The sequence below is a fragment of the Argiope bruennichi genome, chromosome 6 (assembly GCF_947563725.1).
Source record: "Argiope bruennichi chromosome 6, qqArgBrue1.1, whole genome shotgun sequence".
Classification (NCBI taxonomy): domain Eukaryota; kingdom Metazoa; phylum Arthropoda; class Arachnida; order Araneae; family Araneidae; genus Argiope; species Argiope bruennichi.
The window spans coordinates 72,976,631-72,996,593 of NC_079156.1; the positions used below are offsets into that span (position 1 = coordinate 72,976,631).

The 19,963-nt window shown below is 24.8% G+C and overlaps 1 protein-coding gene across 6 annotated transcripts in view; it reads left to right on the forward strand.

The window, feature by feature from the left end:
- The first annotated feature begins 287 nt into the window (after nt 1-287).
- LOC129972540 (pumilio homolog 2-like) overlaps nt 288-19,963 on the forward strand; it is a 62,273-nt gene continuing 42,597 nt past the window's right edge. For 4 of the 6 annotated variants that reach the window (XM_056086704.1, XM_056086705.1, XM_056086709.1 and 1 more), the window contains exon 1: nt 19,520-19,822. In XM_056086704.1, coding sequence (XP_055942679.1) covers nt 19,803-19,822 — 20 coding nt within the window. In that variant the 5' untranslated portion in view covers nt 19,520-19,802. Of the gene's footprint in view, nt 411-3,343; nt 3,444-19,517; nt 19,823-19,963 lie in introns of those variants that run through there. The other 2 variants (XM_056086706.1, XM_056086707.1) reach the window with 2 other exon arrangements.

The window sequence follows — 19,963 nt, forward strand, 5'->3', positions numbered from 1 at the left end:
TTCTACACACAATATTTTTTAATCTTTAGAAGAGAAATTGTCTTATTTTGCGAAAAATAATTAAATTTTAAAATTTTAGATCTAAAACGACTGCTAATAGATGGTAAAGGCGTTGAAAATAAAAATATGCTCGTATTACTTTTTATTGTTGTGCCATTTTTTGAAGTTAAAATGTTGAAATTAGTTTCATTTTTAATAAGATGGTTCGTATTTCTCGTCCATGTTTTTTATTTCAAATTGCTGCAGAATTGTAATTAAATGTGGCAACATCTTGAATATCATTGAGCGATTGTGATTGCCGACTAGAATTAACCCCAATAATTTCGCGGCATTTCTTTAAAATTTGTAAATTTTTCTAGTTTTTAATTGATTGATTATATTACGTTTTTAAAGAATGAAAGTTTTGTTGTGTAAGTTTCTATTATTAATTGATTCTGCCATCAAAATTATTTCGCTTATCTTGCATCTGAATGTAGCATGGCTTCTGTGCTTCTATCTGTCGGTGATTTTTTATATATATATATATATTAAATACTAAATTGTGAAGATGTTGCAGAAAAAACTTTTTTCATATAAATGATTATATTTTAGTATCAATCTAATCACGATTGCCCTGATGTCATCAAATAAACACTTGCTTAAAATGGTTATAATTTTGCCGTTGAGAACAATGAGTAAGGCTTTCGTACATTTAGAATTAATTATAATAATTCAATTCTTATACATTTAAAAGGAAGTATGCGAGTGCTTGCATATATATAAGTAAAAAAAAATTAATTATTATGTATATGCGTACTTAATAAATAGTATTGATAATAAATTGGTTGATCTTTCCTTAGCATTGATATAATTTGTACAGAAGCATAGGTAATAATAATATAAAAAGCATTATCCTATGAGGGAAATTTCATTATACTTATTCGTAGGAATCCTTGGACTTACATTAAATGAAAATCTATCTTGTCTTGTCCAGGTTCATACTTTTCATAATTTAAAATATTTTTAATTTATATTATTGGTTACCAAATTACCACCAAATCCTTGGACTTACCAAATTAATGTTGGACTTAAATATATAATGAAACAAATGGATGCATTATCTATTTTTTAGTAATAGTTTCATAAATGACTTATTTGTGTGAAAAATATTAAATTTGAAATAAAATAATTGAAATGTCTTTTATATCTATTTTATATGTTTGCATAAAGAGGTCATAAAATAAAATAATTAATGAGTAGATTTCATGTAAATTTGAGCTACAGACATTTAAAAAAATTTTCATAATATCAGAAATATTTGCATTATGTGAAAAGAAATGCATGTTAAAAATCATGCATGCAAAAAGATATATATATTTAGTAATCACTTTAATTTTGAAAAAGTAGATTTATCTTTGAGATTTCTCTAGACCAGCAACTAAGTACCTGTAACTGTAACCAAGTACATAAATTATGAATTTTGAGCTATCTCAATGTCTACAATATAAATTTTATCCACTTGCATTGAAATTAAATCCATTTGCTTATGTAGCAAGCAATAGTAACATAAAAATTTGGGTGGTAGTTATTATAATGGATGTATAAAATATTTTTGTTTGATTTTCATATTTAAACTATATATAATATATTCTATATATTTATAAATGATTGCTCTTTTCATGAATGGGGCATTCTGTAAAGACTGTCAGTTTAAACAGCTATTTTCACAGGTTTTGATTATCTGAACAGCTACCCTGCAAGTTTTGATAACAGTATAAAAGTCATTTCAAAAAATTTAATCATGTATTTTGTTTATCAGAATTTTGTATAAATTTTGATTAAAATAATAACATGAATCACTCAGAATTTCTCATTTTTTAAGGAATCTGCATGTTTAATTTTTTTAAATATATGCAGAAAGAAGTAGTAATATAATTTAATATCATTTTAGAAATGTATTGTTTTAACATGTATTATTTGTTTCCTAACTTCCAAATGTTAATAATGATTTTTTTTATGTAAAATGTTAATAAAATGTCATGTACATCAAGATATTGTTATATTTAAATGGTATTAATTCATGTTATTGCATGGCATGAAAGTATAATATACAGTATTTAATATACAGAAGTTTTTAATATAGAGTATACTTTTTTAGGATTAAAAAGAAAGATGTGGTAAAATTAATCATATAGCAGTAACATATATATACATATTACTGAAAGCTTTTAAAATCCTTCACCTGCTAAATATATTGAAACTGAAGTGGAAGAGTAAAAGAAGTTTTAACCGTAGGATAAAAAAACATGAATTAAAAAAAATTCTATTAAGATTCAAGGCATTTAAGTTTTTCTCTGGTCTGTATAGGTAACATTTTCTGTTATATATTCAACATATAATATATAAAGTTGATAATAGAGGTACCATTTCATATTTTTTTCATTTTTATTTGGGCATGGCTCATTTCTTTTAGTATTGACATATGTAATTGCAATTTTATTCTATAAAATATTGCTTTTGGACCATATAGGAATGCTAATTTTAAAAGAAAGAATAGCTTGGAAAATACAAATTATCTATTTTCAATTCTATGAAAGACTTGCATTATAGCCATGATCATTTTATTTTAAAATCATTTATATATTAAAAATGCTCTTATCTTGTAATATAACAGTTACATTTTTCATGTTCAGTAGTTCTCATATTATATATTATTTCTTTCTCTAATAAATGTTATGAGCCAGTACATTTATATTAATATTTAGAAGAATTTTTGGAACTTTATTAAAATGTTATTTTATACATTATATTTCTTTTGAGCAATGTCCATTTTCAAAGCCTTTGTTGGCCTTTTACTTAAATAGTCTAATAATACTTAATGCATATATATGTCTTATATGTAATAATAAGCTATGAAAAAATTGTTAAGCTTAAAACCTTTAAAAGTAAAGGCAGTGAATATTATAATTTACAAGATAAAAATGCTACCTATTAAGAATAGATTTCTGTGAAACAAATTAATGATTTTCTCCCTTTTATTTTTCTGACCTTTAAACTAGAAGGGGGGGGGGTTTAGAACTTCTAAATTATAAATAAAATGATAAATTTTTGTATTTGCAGGTATTCATCATAACCTTGTACTTTATCTGTTAACTATGAAATAACCTTCAACTCCCTTTTTATTAAAGAAATAAGGAGAAAATCATTTATGAGAATTAGCAATTTTATATTACAATGGTGTCTACTTTAGAAGGCTATAAAATATTTTATAAGTTTATTGTAATATTTATTAAAGAAATGTTGTACAGCTGTGCTTTAAAAAGTGGAGTATTTATTAATGCTATATTATTATTTTTCTTTTCAGATGTTTAATTGTTCAGTGAGACGCTACTACTACTTTGTTGATGTAAATAATAAACATTGATTAAATTTTATATACAGAACTGAAACACTTTTGTTTAAAGGTAAGATTTGTTATTTCCTTTTTTAAATGTCAATAAATTCTTTTGTTGGGACTGTGTTAAATCTCTGTTATAAAAAATAGACATTTTTAAATTGCTAAATTAAAAAAATTATTCATTTTTAACATTTTAAGGTATTTTAATCTTTTTTATTAATAATAATTAATTAATAATATTAATAATAATTAATTGCTGCAGAAATGATCAACTTATTTGAGTATTTACTAATTTCTTATCCTTCACATTTAGATTTTAATATTTAGCATATTTTTTTCCTATCGTAGAAATTTTCTTTATATATGTGTATTTTTTATTATAAAATTCCTTAACCGTGTATTTCCTCCCCCCCTAAGGCATTTGTTGATTTAAAAAAGTTAAAATTTGTGTTATTTTGTTGTTAAGCATACAGGTATTTGTTATAAATTTTGGAAATTTATTCCTTAACTGAGTAAAATATCTTTTGATGTTTTGTTGCATTATTGCTATATTATCCTCTACTTGTTCACTAAAATTATTATTTATTGTAGCTAAGCATTTTATATGTGTTATATATTTTTTGGTCAATTGCACATTGTTTTTTATTTATTTTTTGTATATTTTTTTACTATTTATTTATTTTTATTTTGTTTGATATTTTACTGGTCTTAATATATTCCCTTGCTTTGTTTGCTTAACTTGCTTTTACATATAATTTTATTCAAATTGCTGCTATCTATATTATTATGTACTTATAATATTTGCATCAGTTATTTGGGTACTTTTTTAATTTTGGCTACTTGATACTTCTTTAATTTCCCTTGCATTATATTAATTATTATATTACTTATATTAATATATATATATAAGATATATATCTATATATATAATTTTTTATTTATATATTTAATTATTTAGTATCTTAAATTTGTCATCACCCTGTTTTTGATACTTAAACTTTGCAATGTCATATTAATTTCTGTATGAAACTTATCCTCTTAAATAAGTATTGAGAGGACAGTGAACAATGAAAATTATTGCTAAAAAATATAAAATTTTTAAAATCATTTCTAAAAAAATAAAGAAATCTAATAAAGCTCAAGCATTTAATAAATCAAACAGCAATTATTTGTCTGTTTTTAATTTTCAGTGACTAGCAATCATTTTGAGTAATAAATGGTGTTAAAACTATTTTATATGGGCATTTTTAGAAAGCTTTTTAAAAATTTTTGATTAATATTGAAGTAATATATATCAAATGAGTTTCATCATTTCAGTGTGGATTAAATGATAAGATAGTGTATTTTTCTCATTTTCATGATGATAATTCCTCTAAACAATATTGAAATGTTGAAGGGGCTAAGAATTTTGACTTTTTGTTCCAGAAAAGTGGAAATAAAATACTGCTTTTCCTTTTGCATTTTAAATTAATGAATTCATAATCTTAACTATAATTCATTAATTATAGTTATTTATAGTATTATTAATTATATATTATTAATAATACTATAGTAATTTATAGTATTATATTAATTGTATTATTTCAGTTATAGCAGAAAAGAATATAAATCAAGCAGTAACTTTGTGAGATTTTAAAAATTATCTTGTAAATTTTTGATAGCTATATTTTTTGCTAGCTGTATCTTTTTTTTTTCTTTCCCTTTGTGTCATTATTATTTAAGAGATATTAATCTTTTCCTGTATGATTTAATTCTGAAAAATTGTGCATGATATAATTATTTTTTATTTAAAAAACATGTTTCATGTTATAATCATATAAATTGTTAATGAAAATTATATCAAGAATCTGGTTTAAATTGTAATTTATTGTGGATTATCAAAAATTGCAAAATTTTGAAAAAATGTATACTGAATTCTTTTTAAAAATGTGCATTAAAAAAAATTTGATGAGTGCAAAGAAATCTTTCATTGTGTAACTGCCAGATGGTTGATTTAATTTTTTTTTTCTTGTTGAATGCAGCATATCTGTTAGTAGATTTTCTTTAGAGTTGTAGGAATTTATTCTTGAAAATGTTTACATCTTTTAACTTTCAACTGTTTAGATGTCATTTTACAAATAATATCCATGAAAATTATCATTCATTAGTGTAACTTTTTTGTTGAGTGTGCTCTGCTATGCCCATTTAAAAGTCGCACTTTTATTTTTGTTTATGTCATTAACTCTTTATATGAAACATATGAATTGTAGAATGTAATCTCAGACATATAAAGAAATATTTTTTTGTATTCTTTTGTGGACCTTTGTATAACCAGAAATCCTTAATATTGATCATTTTTATCATTGTCTTTTATTTATTCATGCATACAGTTTGGTTTTAAAACATCCTCTTTGTCTTTATTTTTCCTTTTTTATTTTATCTTTTACCCAAAATGTCAGCATTATAAATTTTGCTGCTGAAAATATATAGATATGTCTTTTCTCACAACATTTCAGAGCTAGTAAATCTTGTCCAGAGAGTCTTTGAATTTCTGCTTTTCTTGATTTAGATTTTGAATATTTCTTTGACTTGTTTCTCCTGTTTTATAATTCAATTCTGTGTTATATGTATTATTTTTCTACGCCTTTAGGTATAATTTTGTGGTTTCTGAGCCTATTCACTATAGTCTGTGTATTTTCTGTAGGCATTACTGATATCAGACAACCAATAACGAGGTAGAAAATGTGGCCTTGAACTGCCTACTGAAAATACACAGACTATAATAAATGGTTTATTAATTTCATCACTATATGAGTAATCTTCTGACTGTTATATATTTTGAGCAGATTGCAATATCCTGACTGATTCAGTTAAAAAAAAATTATTCCAAATTTAATAGACATTGTATTTTATTTATACATTTACTTTTTTTTAATGTGAAGAATTTACTTTTTTTTTAATGTAAAGATTTATAAATTTATCACTTAAATTATTTTCAATACTTTTAAATTTAGCATTTTTTTTTCTTTTATTTCCTGCAAAATGTAGGAACTGTGATGCAATTAGAATTTGAGAGGCATAATTTTTGACAATATTGCATTTGTATTATTTTTTCTAGCAAAAATATTTTTAAATTAGATTTTTTTTTTAATTTTATGACAATATATATTGTGCAGTATACTTTTATTTCATTACCAATTACAAGAAATCATTCTAGCCTTACTTTCTTTCTGGAACAATGTTCTTTCTTCATTCATTCCATGTCTATTAATTTCTGCTTGTAACATTTCCAAAAATTTCATATCCTATACTTCATAAATCTCTACTGGGATTAACATTTAGTGTTATATAGTGATATAAAATCAGAGCACAGGTACTGCCATTAATTTCTCTTTTTTTAGGCACTTTTTAATTTCATCTAATTATGTTTCTGTACTTTAGAAAATTCATTTTCTTCATTTAATAATTACCTTGCATGTTATTATGCTTTACTACCAATTAATTATATATTTGTTTTTTAACTACTCCAATCCTCCTGATTTGCAAAATCTGTATTATCAATATTTATTTTTATTTCACAACACAGCTTCTGCTTTAGTAAATAAATATATTATGTCCATTAGCCATTTGTTGCGGATAATTTGTACAAATTTAAATCCAACTAATAAAATTTGATTGTTACAGGCCTCATATTCCATGAGTTAAAAATATGTAATAATTATCTGAAATATTTACCCTACTAATAAAAGATGAATATTGCCAGATTCATTAAATTACAAATTTCAAAATAAATTAAAATTTATATATTTAACAGTTACATGATGAATATAATTTATTGTATCATATAGCGTGAAAAACTGCAGTTAAGCTGTGTGTTTTCAGAGTTTATACTGTTGGCATTGAGGTATTTGCATTGCATTATATAAGAAATTTTTTAATCTGTGTGCACTGACATGAGGAAATGAATACATATCTTTAAAAAATTAACAGTTGAAAATATGAAATAACTTTGACTATCTTTTTCTATAAATTTTTGGATTATATTAATTTTTTTAAAAAAAAATTTGTGTTTTTTTTTTAGTAGTAGTTTTATAATCTTATAGGTTTTTTTTTCTTGTTTTCATTTTCACAATGGGGAAAGAAATTGTTAGTGGGAATTACATATAGTTTCATGTCTTCATTATTTAACATCTAAATGTAAGTTTTATGTTTTCCTAGATGTTTTTTTCTTTTTTCTTTTTAAATATTTCAAAATCATTTAGATAATAGAGGGATATGTCAGGCCACAAAGTTACATCTTATTTCAGTTTTGAGAAATGAGCTTTTAAAAAAATAAACTGCAATATCTGATGTGCAGTTTTAAGAAAATATATAGTCTTTGGAATTCAACATTAAACATGTGAAAAACTGGTTTGACTTTTTACAAGGACAGGGCACAGGTTAGAACATTTATTTTAAGAAAAAATATGGCATATTAGTTATAATGTTAGGATATTACATTTTAATATAGGTATTAAAATGTAAATATGCTAGAAAATATTCAGTCAGTTTTAAAAAAGCAGCATTCTTTTTTTTTCTTCTTTTGTCTGTCTTTTGACAATAAAGATTAATGTGTGTGTCTGTTAGTGATGTATAGTATAGACTTTTAAACCTAAAGCTATTGAATTTGGCATTTATATATGTTGAAGATGGAAATGTGCATTTCAACGTAGTTTTCTCTTGATATTTTATTAAAAACCAAATAAAATGTTGATGTTCTGTAATAATTGTTGAAGGTATTATTGCATAAAGCTTGCTTTATTACTATTTTGAAATTAAAAAAAATTGTCTCTTTAATAATATCAATTTAGTTTGTGATGAAAATTTTTCCTGAATTTACAATTAAGAAAAATATTTTCTTGCATAATTTCCAACAGTAGATTTCAATATTGAACTAAGATTTAATTATGCTGTGCCAAATATTTCATTATTAATTGCATGATTTTCTTCTAGTGTTCAAAAAATACAAAATTGAAGTTCCATAAATGTGTGAAGATAGATTACCTGGCCAGTTACATATTTTAATACCATTGTGCTGTAAAGGAAATTCACTCTTATTATAGTCTGTGTATTTTCGGTAGGTGGTTCAAGGTCACATTTTACTGGTAACAGACAACCAATAACGAGGTAGAAAATGTGATCTTGAACTGTCTACAGAAAATGCACAGACTATAGGATGCTTATTTATATAATGATTAGAGCAGATGTAAAGATTTTAAGTAATGCACCTTTGATATTTATCACAATTTTGCTATCTTAAAAATATTTTGCAGGAATTCATAAATATTAAGTTATATTTAAGAAATTTAATGAAAAATATAACCAATATTCCTGGTGAGTTAGTTGCCAAAAATGGCTAGTATATTCATAAGATGGCACTGTTGTTGATCACTGAAACAGCATTGTTGATAGTGCACTCGGTTAGCTAATCAGGTGTTAAAGATTTGATCCTGCATATTTTTGCAATATTAATAATTTTAAGTTAAATTAATAGTTATGTATATAAATATTTAACAGTCATTTTCAGAAAATAAGCACTCATTCATATAATATATGGATTATAATTAAAACTTAAATTTCAAACAGAATAATAATTTTTAATGCATTTTCAATGGCTATAAATGATCACTATAATTATTGTCATCATGAATTAAATTCATGTATTTTTTTGTATATAAATTGAAGAAATTTTTGAAACCATTAATTTTTAATTATATATAAGAATCAGATTTTAATTGTAAAAGTATTGGAAAGAAATGTGTACATATATAATCTCTTAATTTTCTAATTTTTATCTTAAATTAGTTCATGTTATTTCATTCTAAACTTTTCTCTTATTTTCTGATTTAGATCCCACTTTATTTAATTATTTCTAATATGTGCTCTGAAAAATGGTTGGCTCTTTTGTTCTTACTCTACAGGTGATTGGATAAAAAAAAAAAAAAATCTACACCTCCTTTTAAAGATATCTAAGATTCTGTTTCCTAAATCAATATGTATCAAAGAAATCTTTATCAGATTTTTTTAATAAAATCACTAAAGGGAAAATGTTCTGTCATTTTGCTCTTGTCTTCTGGTGCAAATGAATGTCTTCCGCATATGTTCCATTGTATAAATTATTTCCTTTTGGCCACAAATCTGTCAAAATTATATTTTATATATATATATATATATAGCAGCTATTGAACATATAGACTGCTCTCAGCTATATGTATGGTTTCAACTAATTCCAGAAATTTAAATTTTTCAGTTATTTTAATTTAAAAATTTAAATAATAGTAATTATATATATTATTTATTGCCATTAAAATTTTTATAATTATTTATTTAGTTTCAAATTATTTTTTCAAAAATATAAAGGAATATACAAGATTACACCCTGAACTTACCAACATTATAAATATTATTTGGTTTATAATAATATGTTTATCAAGTTTTTTTCTTAAACTAATCTGAACAATGATAATTCTAAATGTGGTTAATTTTTATTACTAAACTAGTTTCTTTAATGTTAAGCTAAGTTTTCTATTAAATTAATTTTAGTTAAATCTTTTTATGCAGAATTTTTTTCTTTATGATTTTCTTACAGTACTTTTAAGTATTCAGTTGATAGAGACATTAAATCCATATTTAATAGTCTTACACCTATTAAATTTTTTGTGTGCATGAATATTTATAATTAAGTCATCCTGTTATGTCATGATGCTATTGAAAATTTGTGTCCCAATAGTCTACTTTCACCTTCAGTTCATCATTATAGTAATGCGAGTTCCCTTTCTGATCCTTTATGTAAATTGTTTAGATAATCAACAGAATCTTTTTTTTTTTCCTCTTAGCTTTTAACAATGGAAGAAAATAATAAATTTGTATATTTAATGAAGTAATGTAAATGGTTTGTAACATTGAAAATTTCTGTTGAGGATTATGTATTATTTTTGTCATTTATTCCAGGAAAGCATTATTTAGTTTAGAAAAATCTCTCGGTTGTGCACATTTGCATCCTCTAACAATGTTAGTATCAAATTATGTTGTTCTAAGTACAATAGTCTGCTCTGTAAAATACCAATACACATACTCACTTTCTCTTTTATTATCATCATTGTCATTTGTGGTTTTGTAAATAAATGATGCTGGCATTTTTTATATCATTTGCTGTAAATTTTGTGATTTATTTTATTGGAGGAAAGGCATCATGCTTTTTGTATGATCTTTTAATCTGGTAATTAAAACTAATTATTTACTTGCTCTAACTTGATCAAAACATTTATTAGGAAAATAAGGATTTATAGCACTTAAAGTATTGAAGTTGATATTATTACATAGCTTGAAAAAGTAACACAAAACAAAGTCAGTATCAGAATTTTTTAAAATTTATCAGATGATGTTTTTTGTGATATTTTTGCATTGTAAAAAAATATTTAACTAAAATTTTTAATTTACTGGTCATATATCAGAAATATTTTTTGAATCAAGTAATGTTTAGTTTGTAAAAATGTGTAAAGATAAATGTTATTTAAAATTTTTAATCATAAGAGTGTTGATTAAAAAGTTTTTATTGATCTTTGAATTTCATAATCTAAAGATAAATAAAATGGAAATGGCAATTTTGGATGATCTTTAGCTTTTCTAAAAATTAATTTTGAATTATATATTTCCAAATATGAACTTATTTGCATACAAGGCAAAAGCAAATTTTTGTTTTTTTCCTTCTAAATTTTTACCAAAAATTTAAAAATTTGACATTAATTTTATTAAGTATGTTTAATAATAATTAGCAATTTATAGTTTGACTCTGGCTAATCTAAATGTACCTGTATTTTTTACCAGATTAGTGGAACTGTATATAACCCCATCCCATAATTAAGCTTCAAAAAAGTTCCAAAGATTCTAATATGGAAACATATGGTATTCAATATTTTATTAGTCAGAACTATTTTATTTTGAAATATAAACAAAATAGAAATTTTTTTATTCATTCTGGAATAAATTCATTGGAAGTTTTAGTCGCATGTTTTAATAATATATTGCAACATTGAAACTACAATTTTGCTTGCAAAATTGTAGTTTCAATGTTGTAATATATTATTAAAACTGAAAAAGAATAAAAAATATAAATTTTAAATTTGCTTTTAAAAGTAATATTTTTTATTCTTTTCCAGTTTAAGATTATAAAAAATAAATAGCCGTTTTTTAAATAGATTACAGTGTTTCATAAAAAACATAATGTAATGTTCCCTATAATAAAGTGCTGTTGTGTAAATAAATGAAAAAGTTAGGATAAAATGTGAAGATTACTGATAATATACATTTATCTATTTAATAAATTTCGGGTCTGAAGACTATGGCTTTATTTTTTGAAAAAAATTATTTGTTCTTCAATTTCTCTTGCTTCCATGTTATGTGTCCTTTTTAAAAGAGAAAGAAGAATGTTATTTTATTTTATAAAGATTTGGTTTCTCCTCATTTCCATTGGATCCATACTGGCATGATGGTAGAGCTCATATAATCATAAATTTCCATTCATGAACAGCTCTTGCATTTTTTATAAATCTATCAGCACTGGGCAGCCTTACTTTATGTATTGTGAAAACTTAGAAAGCTTTGACCGTCGTTAAAAACTGTGCAAATTTTTAAAATTGACTGTTGATACTAACTTATTGTTTTATTCTATTCTTTTAGGTTAAGATATTAATAATGCTTCTTTGGGGGAAGGGGCGATGAAGAATAGCCTTTTGCAAACTATTGAAAAAGAAATTTTAGTATATGTATGTGTTTATGTCTTACTTATATATGTATTTAAATGTAAATAAATTTTATCATAAACTTATGACATTATCTTAATTAAATTTTATGAATCAGTCTATTTAGAGTAAAAATATTTTTGAAAACTTAATCAAAAATAAGAAGGAGAAAAAAAAAAAAATCTTAATAAGAATTATTCAACTTGGCAGTACATTTATGTTCCTTATCCCTTCTTAAACAATTATGTCAAATTTTTACATGTTTATTACTTAAGACATAAGAAAGAATACTGTTAAATTTTTAGAGTGCAAAAATTAAAACTTCTCATTAATTAGAAATAAATCAAAATTTTACCACTTCTTCCACAGCTACTCCTCAAAGTAAATGATCCAATGAGAAATATTTATACAATTGTAAAATTGAAAATTTTATTTTTCATAAATGTCAATTCCATTTATGTGTTAAGTGCCCTTCAGTTTTCATTAATTTTCCAAAATTTAATTTTTTTTTATTATTGAAACAGATTTTAAAATAACTTAGTAGGTGCTCTGTTGTTAGGAAACTGCATGATTGTGAATTACTCTATGTTTTAATACTTTGTTTCATTAAATTTTTTAATGTTTTTTTTGTTAAATTTTTTAAAATATGAATAAAAACAGATTAAAATATTAACACAAAATTAACAAATGATAAACAACGAAATTCATTAACGTAGCAATCTAAATGATCTGAATCTAGGGGAAAAAAAATAATAACTATTGCCTCAAGAGCTGTATAACTACCACCTCTCCATTCAATCTTAAAAATAGCAAAATAATTTAATGATTGATAATTTAAAAATATTTTTCAGTTTATGATTTTTAATTATTCAAAATAAATATTGGTAATTCTCTGAATTCCTTTGAACTTTAAAATGTAGTTCTTTTAAAATCCAAAATGGCTGAAAGTAAAGATGATAGAAGATAAATATTTACCTCCCTTTTCTTGTAATTGAGTGTTCATTTATGTTTGGGGTTCTTGTATCATGTTTGTTAACATCCAAACTATTACTGATTAATCAGGATTCACATAAAATCATGATATCTTTTATAATTTCAAAAAGATTTTTTAAAACTCATTTTTTGTTATTGCATATGATAATATCCATTACCATTGAAAGATAAATAATATATGGAAACATAATTTTAAAATGCTTTCTGAATACTTTTTAAAATTAAAATCATTGCTGCATCATAAAACATCATTTCTGCATCAAGAGTCGCATTTTTGTTTTATGAATTATTAATTGAAGTAACTCACTGTAAACACTTAATTAAGAGAATTATTTATTCATTCAAATTTAAACAAATTTATTTCTAAAACAATTGCTTAGATGTGTTGAGTAGTAAAGCACCTAAAGAAAATAAAGTACAGAACTTGAAAAATATATAAAATTGCTGTATTTCCAAAGTAAATCACCAAAATTTTCTAAAAATTTTTAGAATTTAAAACGATAGAATACCATAAAATACTAAACAAGGGCAAAAAGATATTTAAGCCAGACTGTTTAACTTAAACCCTCTGAACTTGGCCTATATATATATATAAGGATAAGAAAATATGTCTTGCAGCAGTTTTTTTTTTTTTATTTGGATTAAACATTATTCAAAATTTTTGCATTTTACCACTATAACTGCTGAAAATATGCCATGAAAACTATTTTTGCCCTATCTTAAGAAACCTTTTTCAGCAATACCATTTTTTAAAAACTAATTTTATAAAGTACATTGCGTATATTTTACAATATAAATTTTAATTTTTTAATAATATTTTCGAAATTGTTACATTTATAACTAAGAATTAACTTCAGAATCGTGCATTGGTGAAACATTTTTTAAATTTTGACATTTTTTTCTAATACTGCCATTTTTTTTGTTTGATATAACTAATGTATAAAGAAATAGAAAATGAAATAAATATATAACATATTGAATGGGATAGTATAAGGCTTTAAAGATTAAAAATAATTTGATGAAGTCAGTGAATTCAGTTATACAAAATATTTAAATTTTTGGCAGTCATTAATTTTGGCAAAAAAGGTAGTTAAGTCTCTAAAGGTAATAAATATACACTATTCTTTTAATATTTAATAAATATTAAAATAATATTTAATAAATATTAAAAAATAAAGGTTTAAAAGTATAATATTAGATTAATAAGTAAAAGTATAGTATTAGTAGTCAAAGTATTATAAGTAAGAAGTATTTAATAAATATTATAAATTTAATATTTAATAAATATTAAAAGAATACTCGAATTTAGTAAAATATTTAAAATGAAGATAACTTTCAAGCATCAATAAGAATATGATAGCTTTTTATTTTAAATAACTGGACTTTTCTTCAGCCATAGAAGTCAGACAATTTATATCATCAGAAACAAGCATTTTTAATAGTTCGGAATTAAGATGCCTCTTGTCTATCTTTGTTTACATGCTATCGAATGAGAAGTGATGTATACATATTTGAAAAGAGAGTCAAAGGAATTAAAAGTGTGGCAGTTTAAGAGAGCGTTTATATGAGAGGATGGGGGGATAAACTAAAATATTTACCTAACATTATTTACTATATGTATGAATTTCTTAAATGAGAATAAGGAACATATATACTATAGGAAAAATATTTTTAATTTCTTTTGATTGCATTTTAGTTGTCATTTGATTTTTTTTTAATGTTCATGAAATATTGGCATATTTGTTTCTGGAAGGGTATTTACTTGGCAACTATGATTGAAATTAGCAATGTAAATATTGAACTTATTCAATTTTAGAGTGAAAAATTGTGCATAATTTTTTTAGTTTTCATTCTGATATTAGATTATTCCTTATTACAAATCATCATATTTAGCTAGACAGCCCAGAGTGGGCCAGTGCCTTCCTCTGAATTCTGTTTCACCGCATTCCATTTTTGACACTTGTGTGCCAGTTTCTTTCCTGGATAGCAGGAAGTCTGTCTCCACTGACTCCATCCATCTCATTTTGGGTCTACTGTTATTCCTAATGTTAGAGGTTTATACAAAAGAATTTTTTTTAATATGGAATCATCATACATTCTAAATATTTGAGCCATCCAGTTCATCCGATTTATTTTTATGAACTTTATAATATCTGGCTCTGTAGATTTTATATAGCTCACTTATATCTTCTCCAAACATTGTTGATTTCTATCCCACCAAGAATGGCTCTCAGAATTTTTCTTTCGAAAATGGCTATTTTATTTTCTCCAGCTTTGCTCAAGGTCCAGGTCTCTGAGTCATAGATAAGTATTGATCTAAGATTTTATATAGTAAAATTTTTGTATTTCTTGATAGTAGTGAGAATTTTAAAAAATCGGTTTAGTCCATAAAAGGCTTTATTTGCATTCATTAGATGACCTTCAATCTCCTTGACTGTGCTATTGCCATCAGTAACTATAGAACAAAGATAAGAAAAACTTTGTACAACTTGAAATTTATGAGAACCAATTTCCAGATGGGATTCATGGGAGGTTCCATTACTTAGTACAGGCATATATTTGGTCTTTTTGCTGTTAAGTTCCATGCTATTAGCAGCATGCTCTAAATAAAGAAAAACATCTTTTAATGCAGAAACAGTTCTTGAAATGATGTCAGTATTGTCTGCTTGGGTCAAAATTTGTGTTATTATATTGCCTCTGATGTTAATTCCTGAATCTCTTATGACTTTTTCTAAAGCAACATTAAAAAGAAGACAGGATAAAGAATATTATCCTATCAAAAGTTTCTTTGAAATCTATAACAAGATGTGACCAAATTCTCTGGTCTTTTCCAGATATTGCCTAAATGCAAAAATTTGATCTTTAGTAGATTTTCCCATGCGAAAACCACATTGATAACTTCTCATTTGAGGGCCTATATGTTGTGTAAATCTTTTGTATAAGATGTTAGACAAAATTTTATTAGTGGTACATTACAAACTGATGTTTCTATAATTAGAACAATCCATTGTACCACCTTTTTTATCTTATTATAAATCATTACAGTATTTTTCGTTAGCAGTATGTTTGTTGAAGATATTTTACGGTGATTTCTGAATTTGTTGAATACAGACTGTGCACTGATTGTTCCAAATTCATCCTCATAAAAAAAAAGAAGAAAAAAAAATGTAGAAGGAATACTGTATACATATTTGAATATTATATTTTTTTTCTATTTGTATTGTACTGTGCTTGTAATTAATCATTGAATGGAAGCAAACTTGAGGTTTTAGCATTATTGTTACAAAATTTTCTAATTCTTTGAAAAATGTAAATAAGTAAAATATCTACTTTTTTAATGGTATGTCTTATTATTGGAGGCCTGGATATTTATTTATTAAATAGAAATTTCTAAGGATTTTTTTATTAGTATTTTTTTATTGTAACATTTATAAATTTAAGAAAACCAGAAATTTTATAGAAAATATTTTCAATTTTTTAATATCAGAATGGAAAAATGTAAGATTATTTCATAAAAGTAGAAATTTTTGTAAAAATGGGAGTTGAAAATTGCATGCCAGTTAGTTGTTAGTCAACATGTGTTGCAGTCAAAAAATTAATTATGAATGAAACATCAGTAGTTATTCTAGGCAACAAAGTATATTAGGGAAAAAGACATGATAAAATGAGGATGGAAAAGCTGTTAAATAATAGCTTCTACTTTTGTTGCTGATTTATATAATTTTTCCTATGAAATGTAAAGATTATTTTTCATCTGCCTTCTCCATTTAATATTTTTACATGCCAAGCTTTGAATGAATTTTATGACTAAAAAATAAAGACCAATTCTTTTGATCATTCATGTGCCAATGATTGCATCACTAGAAGTTGGTGGTTTGATTTATTTCTACTAAAGAAACCAATATTAAAAGTATTATATATTATGTTGTTCTCTCCTCCCCCCCCCCTTAATTTCTAGAAGTGTAAGGTTTTTTTTTTTTTTTATCTGGTGGTAAGGTATAAGAATTATAATTTAATAAGTATTCTGCATTAGGATATAACTATTTCTGGTGTCTTGTTTTGTTGCTTATCAGAGAAGAATGCATTTCTATGCACCTTTAAGTCTTATTTTTTCTGTTTCTCAACATTCAGTAATTCACCTTAGAAAAATATATTTTGATTTTTATTCTATTGCTTTATGTTTCGCTGTTCCTGACGATAAAATAAACATTTCAATAAAAATTCAAAAACATTGTCGTCGCTAAGTTTGAGTAACATGTTTAATTATTTCCATTATTTTTTATATTAATGTAATTTTCTGGATATAGAATTTTTTTTGTACTAAGGGAAATTTAAAACATATTTCTTTAACTACACCCATAGTAAATATTTAATAAAGAATCGTTTTTATAAAGTGTACGATTATAGAATTTTATCCAATAAATTGAAAATACGCGCGCTTTGACGTGACCGCCAACCATTACTTCACCTGAAAAAGGCGATACTGAGGTGCAGTCACTCAGGGCGTTGGCCTCACTCTTTGTGTTTGGCGAGCATTAAATTTCCATATTTGGCGATAAAACGCTTGTCATTTGGAATATCTGATCTTGTAAGATAGCAGACGGAATTCTGTTAATTTGAATGTGAAGAATAATTGACAATAATGAAGAACAGTTGAATAATTTCATCTGATTATTTATTCGAATTATGTTTGTCTGAAGAATAATAGCTTCATTTTAGAGTTAATTTTGAATTTTAAACTATAGAACACTCGATTATGGTTATCTTATCAAGAAAATACTTATAATGTTGAAACTTTTATATGAATAATTAAGTCATTTTGTAATTATTAAAATAAAGCGTTCATGACTAAAAATATTTTTTAATTAATTAGTACTAAAATATTATTTTCTAATGTTGAAAAGACTTGCAGTGAAAGTGCTTTGTGATATGAAATAACAGGCAGCGCCGATGTGTATTGTATGTAATTGGGTTCATAAAAATCTCGCTTTTAATTTGTAGATTTTTTTAAATCTATTCTTTATTAGAAAATTTTATCTCTTCAGTGGTAAAATGGAAATATCAATAAAATACTGTATTATTTTCAGGGGCCAAGGCAGGGGCCCCCACATCAGATGGGGCTCCCAAATCAAATATAAAATTTATTTTACGTTTTCTTCTTTAATAAACGTTCTTCATTATTGAAGTAGTGAAGCAGAGAGGCGGCTCCCAAAGAAGTTTTTGCTCCGGGTCCCATTTAGACTTAAGTCGCCTGACCATTTTGTTTAGTGTAAATGTCGCCCTCGTTTATTTATTAATTTTCAATCTAAGCACAAAAATATCTTGTCTTCGACCTTTCACCCTTTTTACGATCGCCTGTAAATACAACATTCCCATCCCATATCTAGACTATTGAGACGAATTTCAGAATATAGAAACTTTTGTCTGTTATATTAGTATTCGTTATGGGATTTATTTTATAAGACTGCATTCCGCATTGATGTTTTAAAGACTTTGGATTCGGAATTCTCAAATGGTCGGATTAATTAATAATGTATATTTAAATAATATAGTGAATTATTATCATTATTGCATTCCATCAAACGGAGATTTCTATATGCTTAGTTCCTTTATTTTCACGTTCTTTGCATAGGCTAGGGATATGTAATTGATGTGTTGCTTTAAAAATTCATAATTTTGGAAATATCAAGATTTGATACACTTCTTGATTTCGTATTCATAATAATGAGGTAGTATTAACATTATGTACTCAATATGCAGCATACTGTATGCTATTTTGTATTTGTTGAGGAATTTTAAGATTAATTTAAAAATTCAAAGTTGCTTTATAAAAATCGTTTGTTCGGAAGAAAATTCTGTAAATACTTTACAGTAATAAAAGTATCAATTCATTTAATGTATTAAATAATTTTTATGGCATCGTTTGATAGATTAATAAGTGGTAGCACTTTTGAAGTATGCGATCAGTTATTAATCTTTCAATAAGAAATGATTTGTGTATAAAAGAATATTAAACTAGTAGATTTTTAAAAGAATTACATTTTTCTCAAATTATTGTTACAAATTCTTAAATAATCTTATTTTAAACGTTTTTGACTTTTTCTAACGCAATTCAGTTTAATAATTATGATGCTAATTTCGTATGTATACTATTTTTTTAATTTCTCCTATTTTTTTTTTCATGCTATAAATATTTTAACATCTGTTTTCTTTTTAAAAATGCAAACTATCGGCGTACATTATTAATTTTTATCATTTTTTTTCTTATGGCTTATTTAAATATGAACAGAATGCGTTAGTTAATTCGCGAAGTTTTCGTTTCAGTTATATTTACTTTGGCGTCCTTCTCACGATTTAAATCACCATTTTAGTTGTCTCGTTACGGCAACCCTAAATGCGATGGTAAACAACGGAAGATTTGGTCAACGAGGGAGAAAGTAATATTGCATATTATTGATGATCTGAAAGATTCGAAAGTACACTGTGAGTGCCGTAATGTCATATTTTAAGATATATTTAATCGCATGCCTTTTAAAAACGTGTTGTCATCGAAACTAAGAAATTCACACTTTTGTCCGTTCCTGGGGTTTACTGCGAGTGTATCGTTCCCATGATTCTTCGGTGTTCCAATATGTCGCGTGCTGAGCAACAGAAAAGCATTTAAACTCCTGGCTATGAAATCTACACCATCATGGTATGTCTGTATAAATATCTTAGTAATAATAGATATAAAGAGAGATTTATATATCTGTTATTTGAAAGAAAAGTGTATTTTTTTCAAATTTATTTTCTGGAAACAATGGCGGTCGTAGCTTCCTAGGTGTATTACCTACCT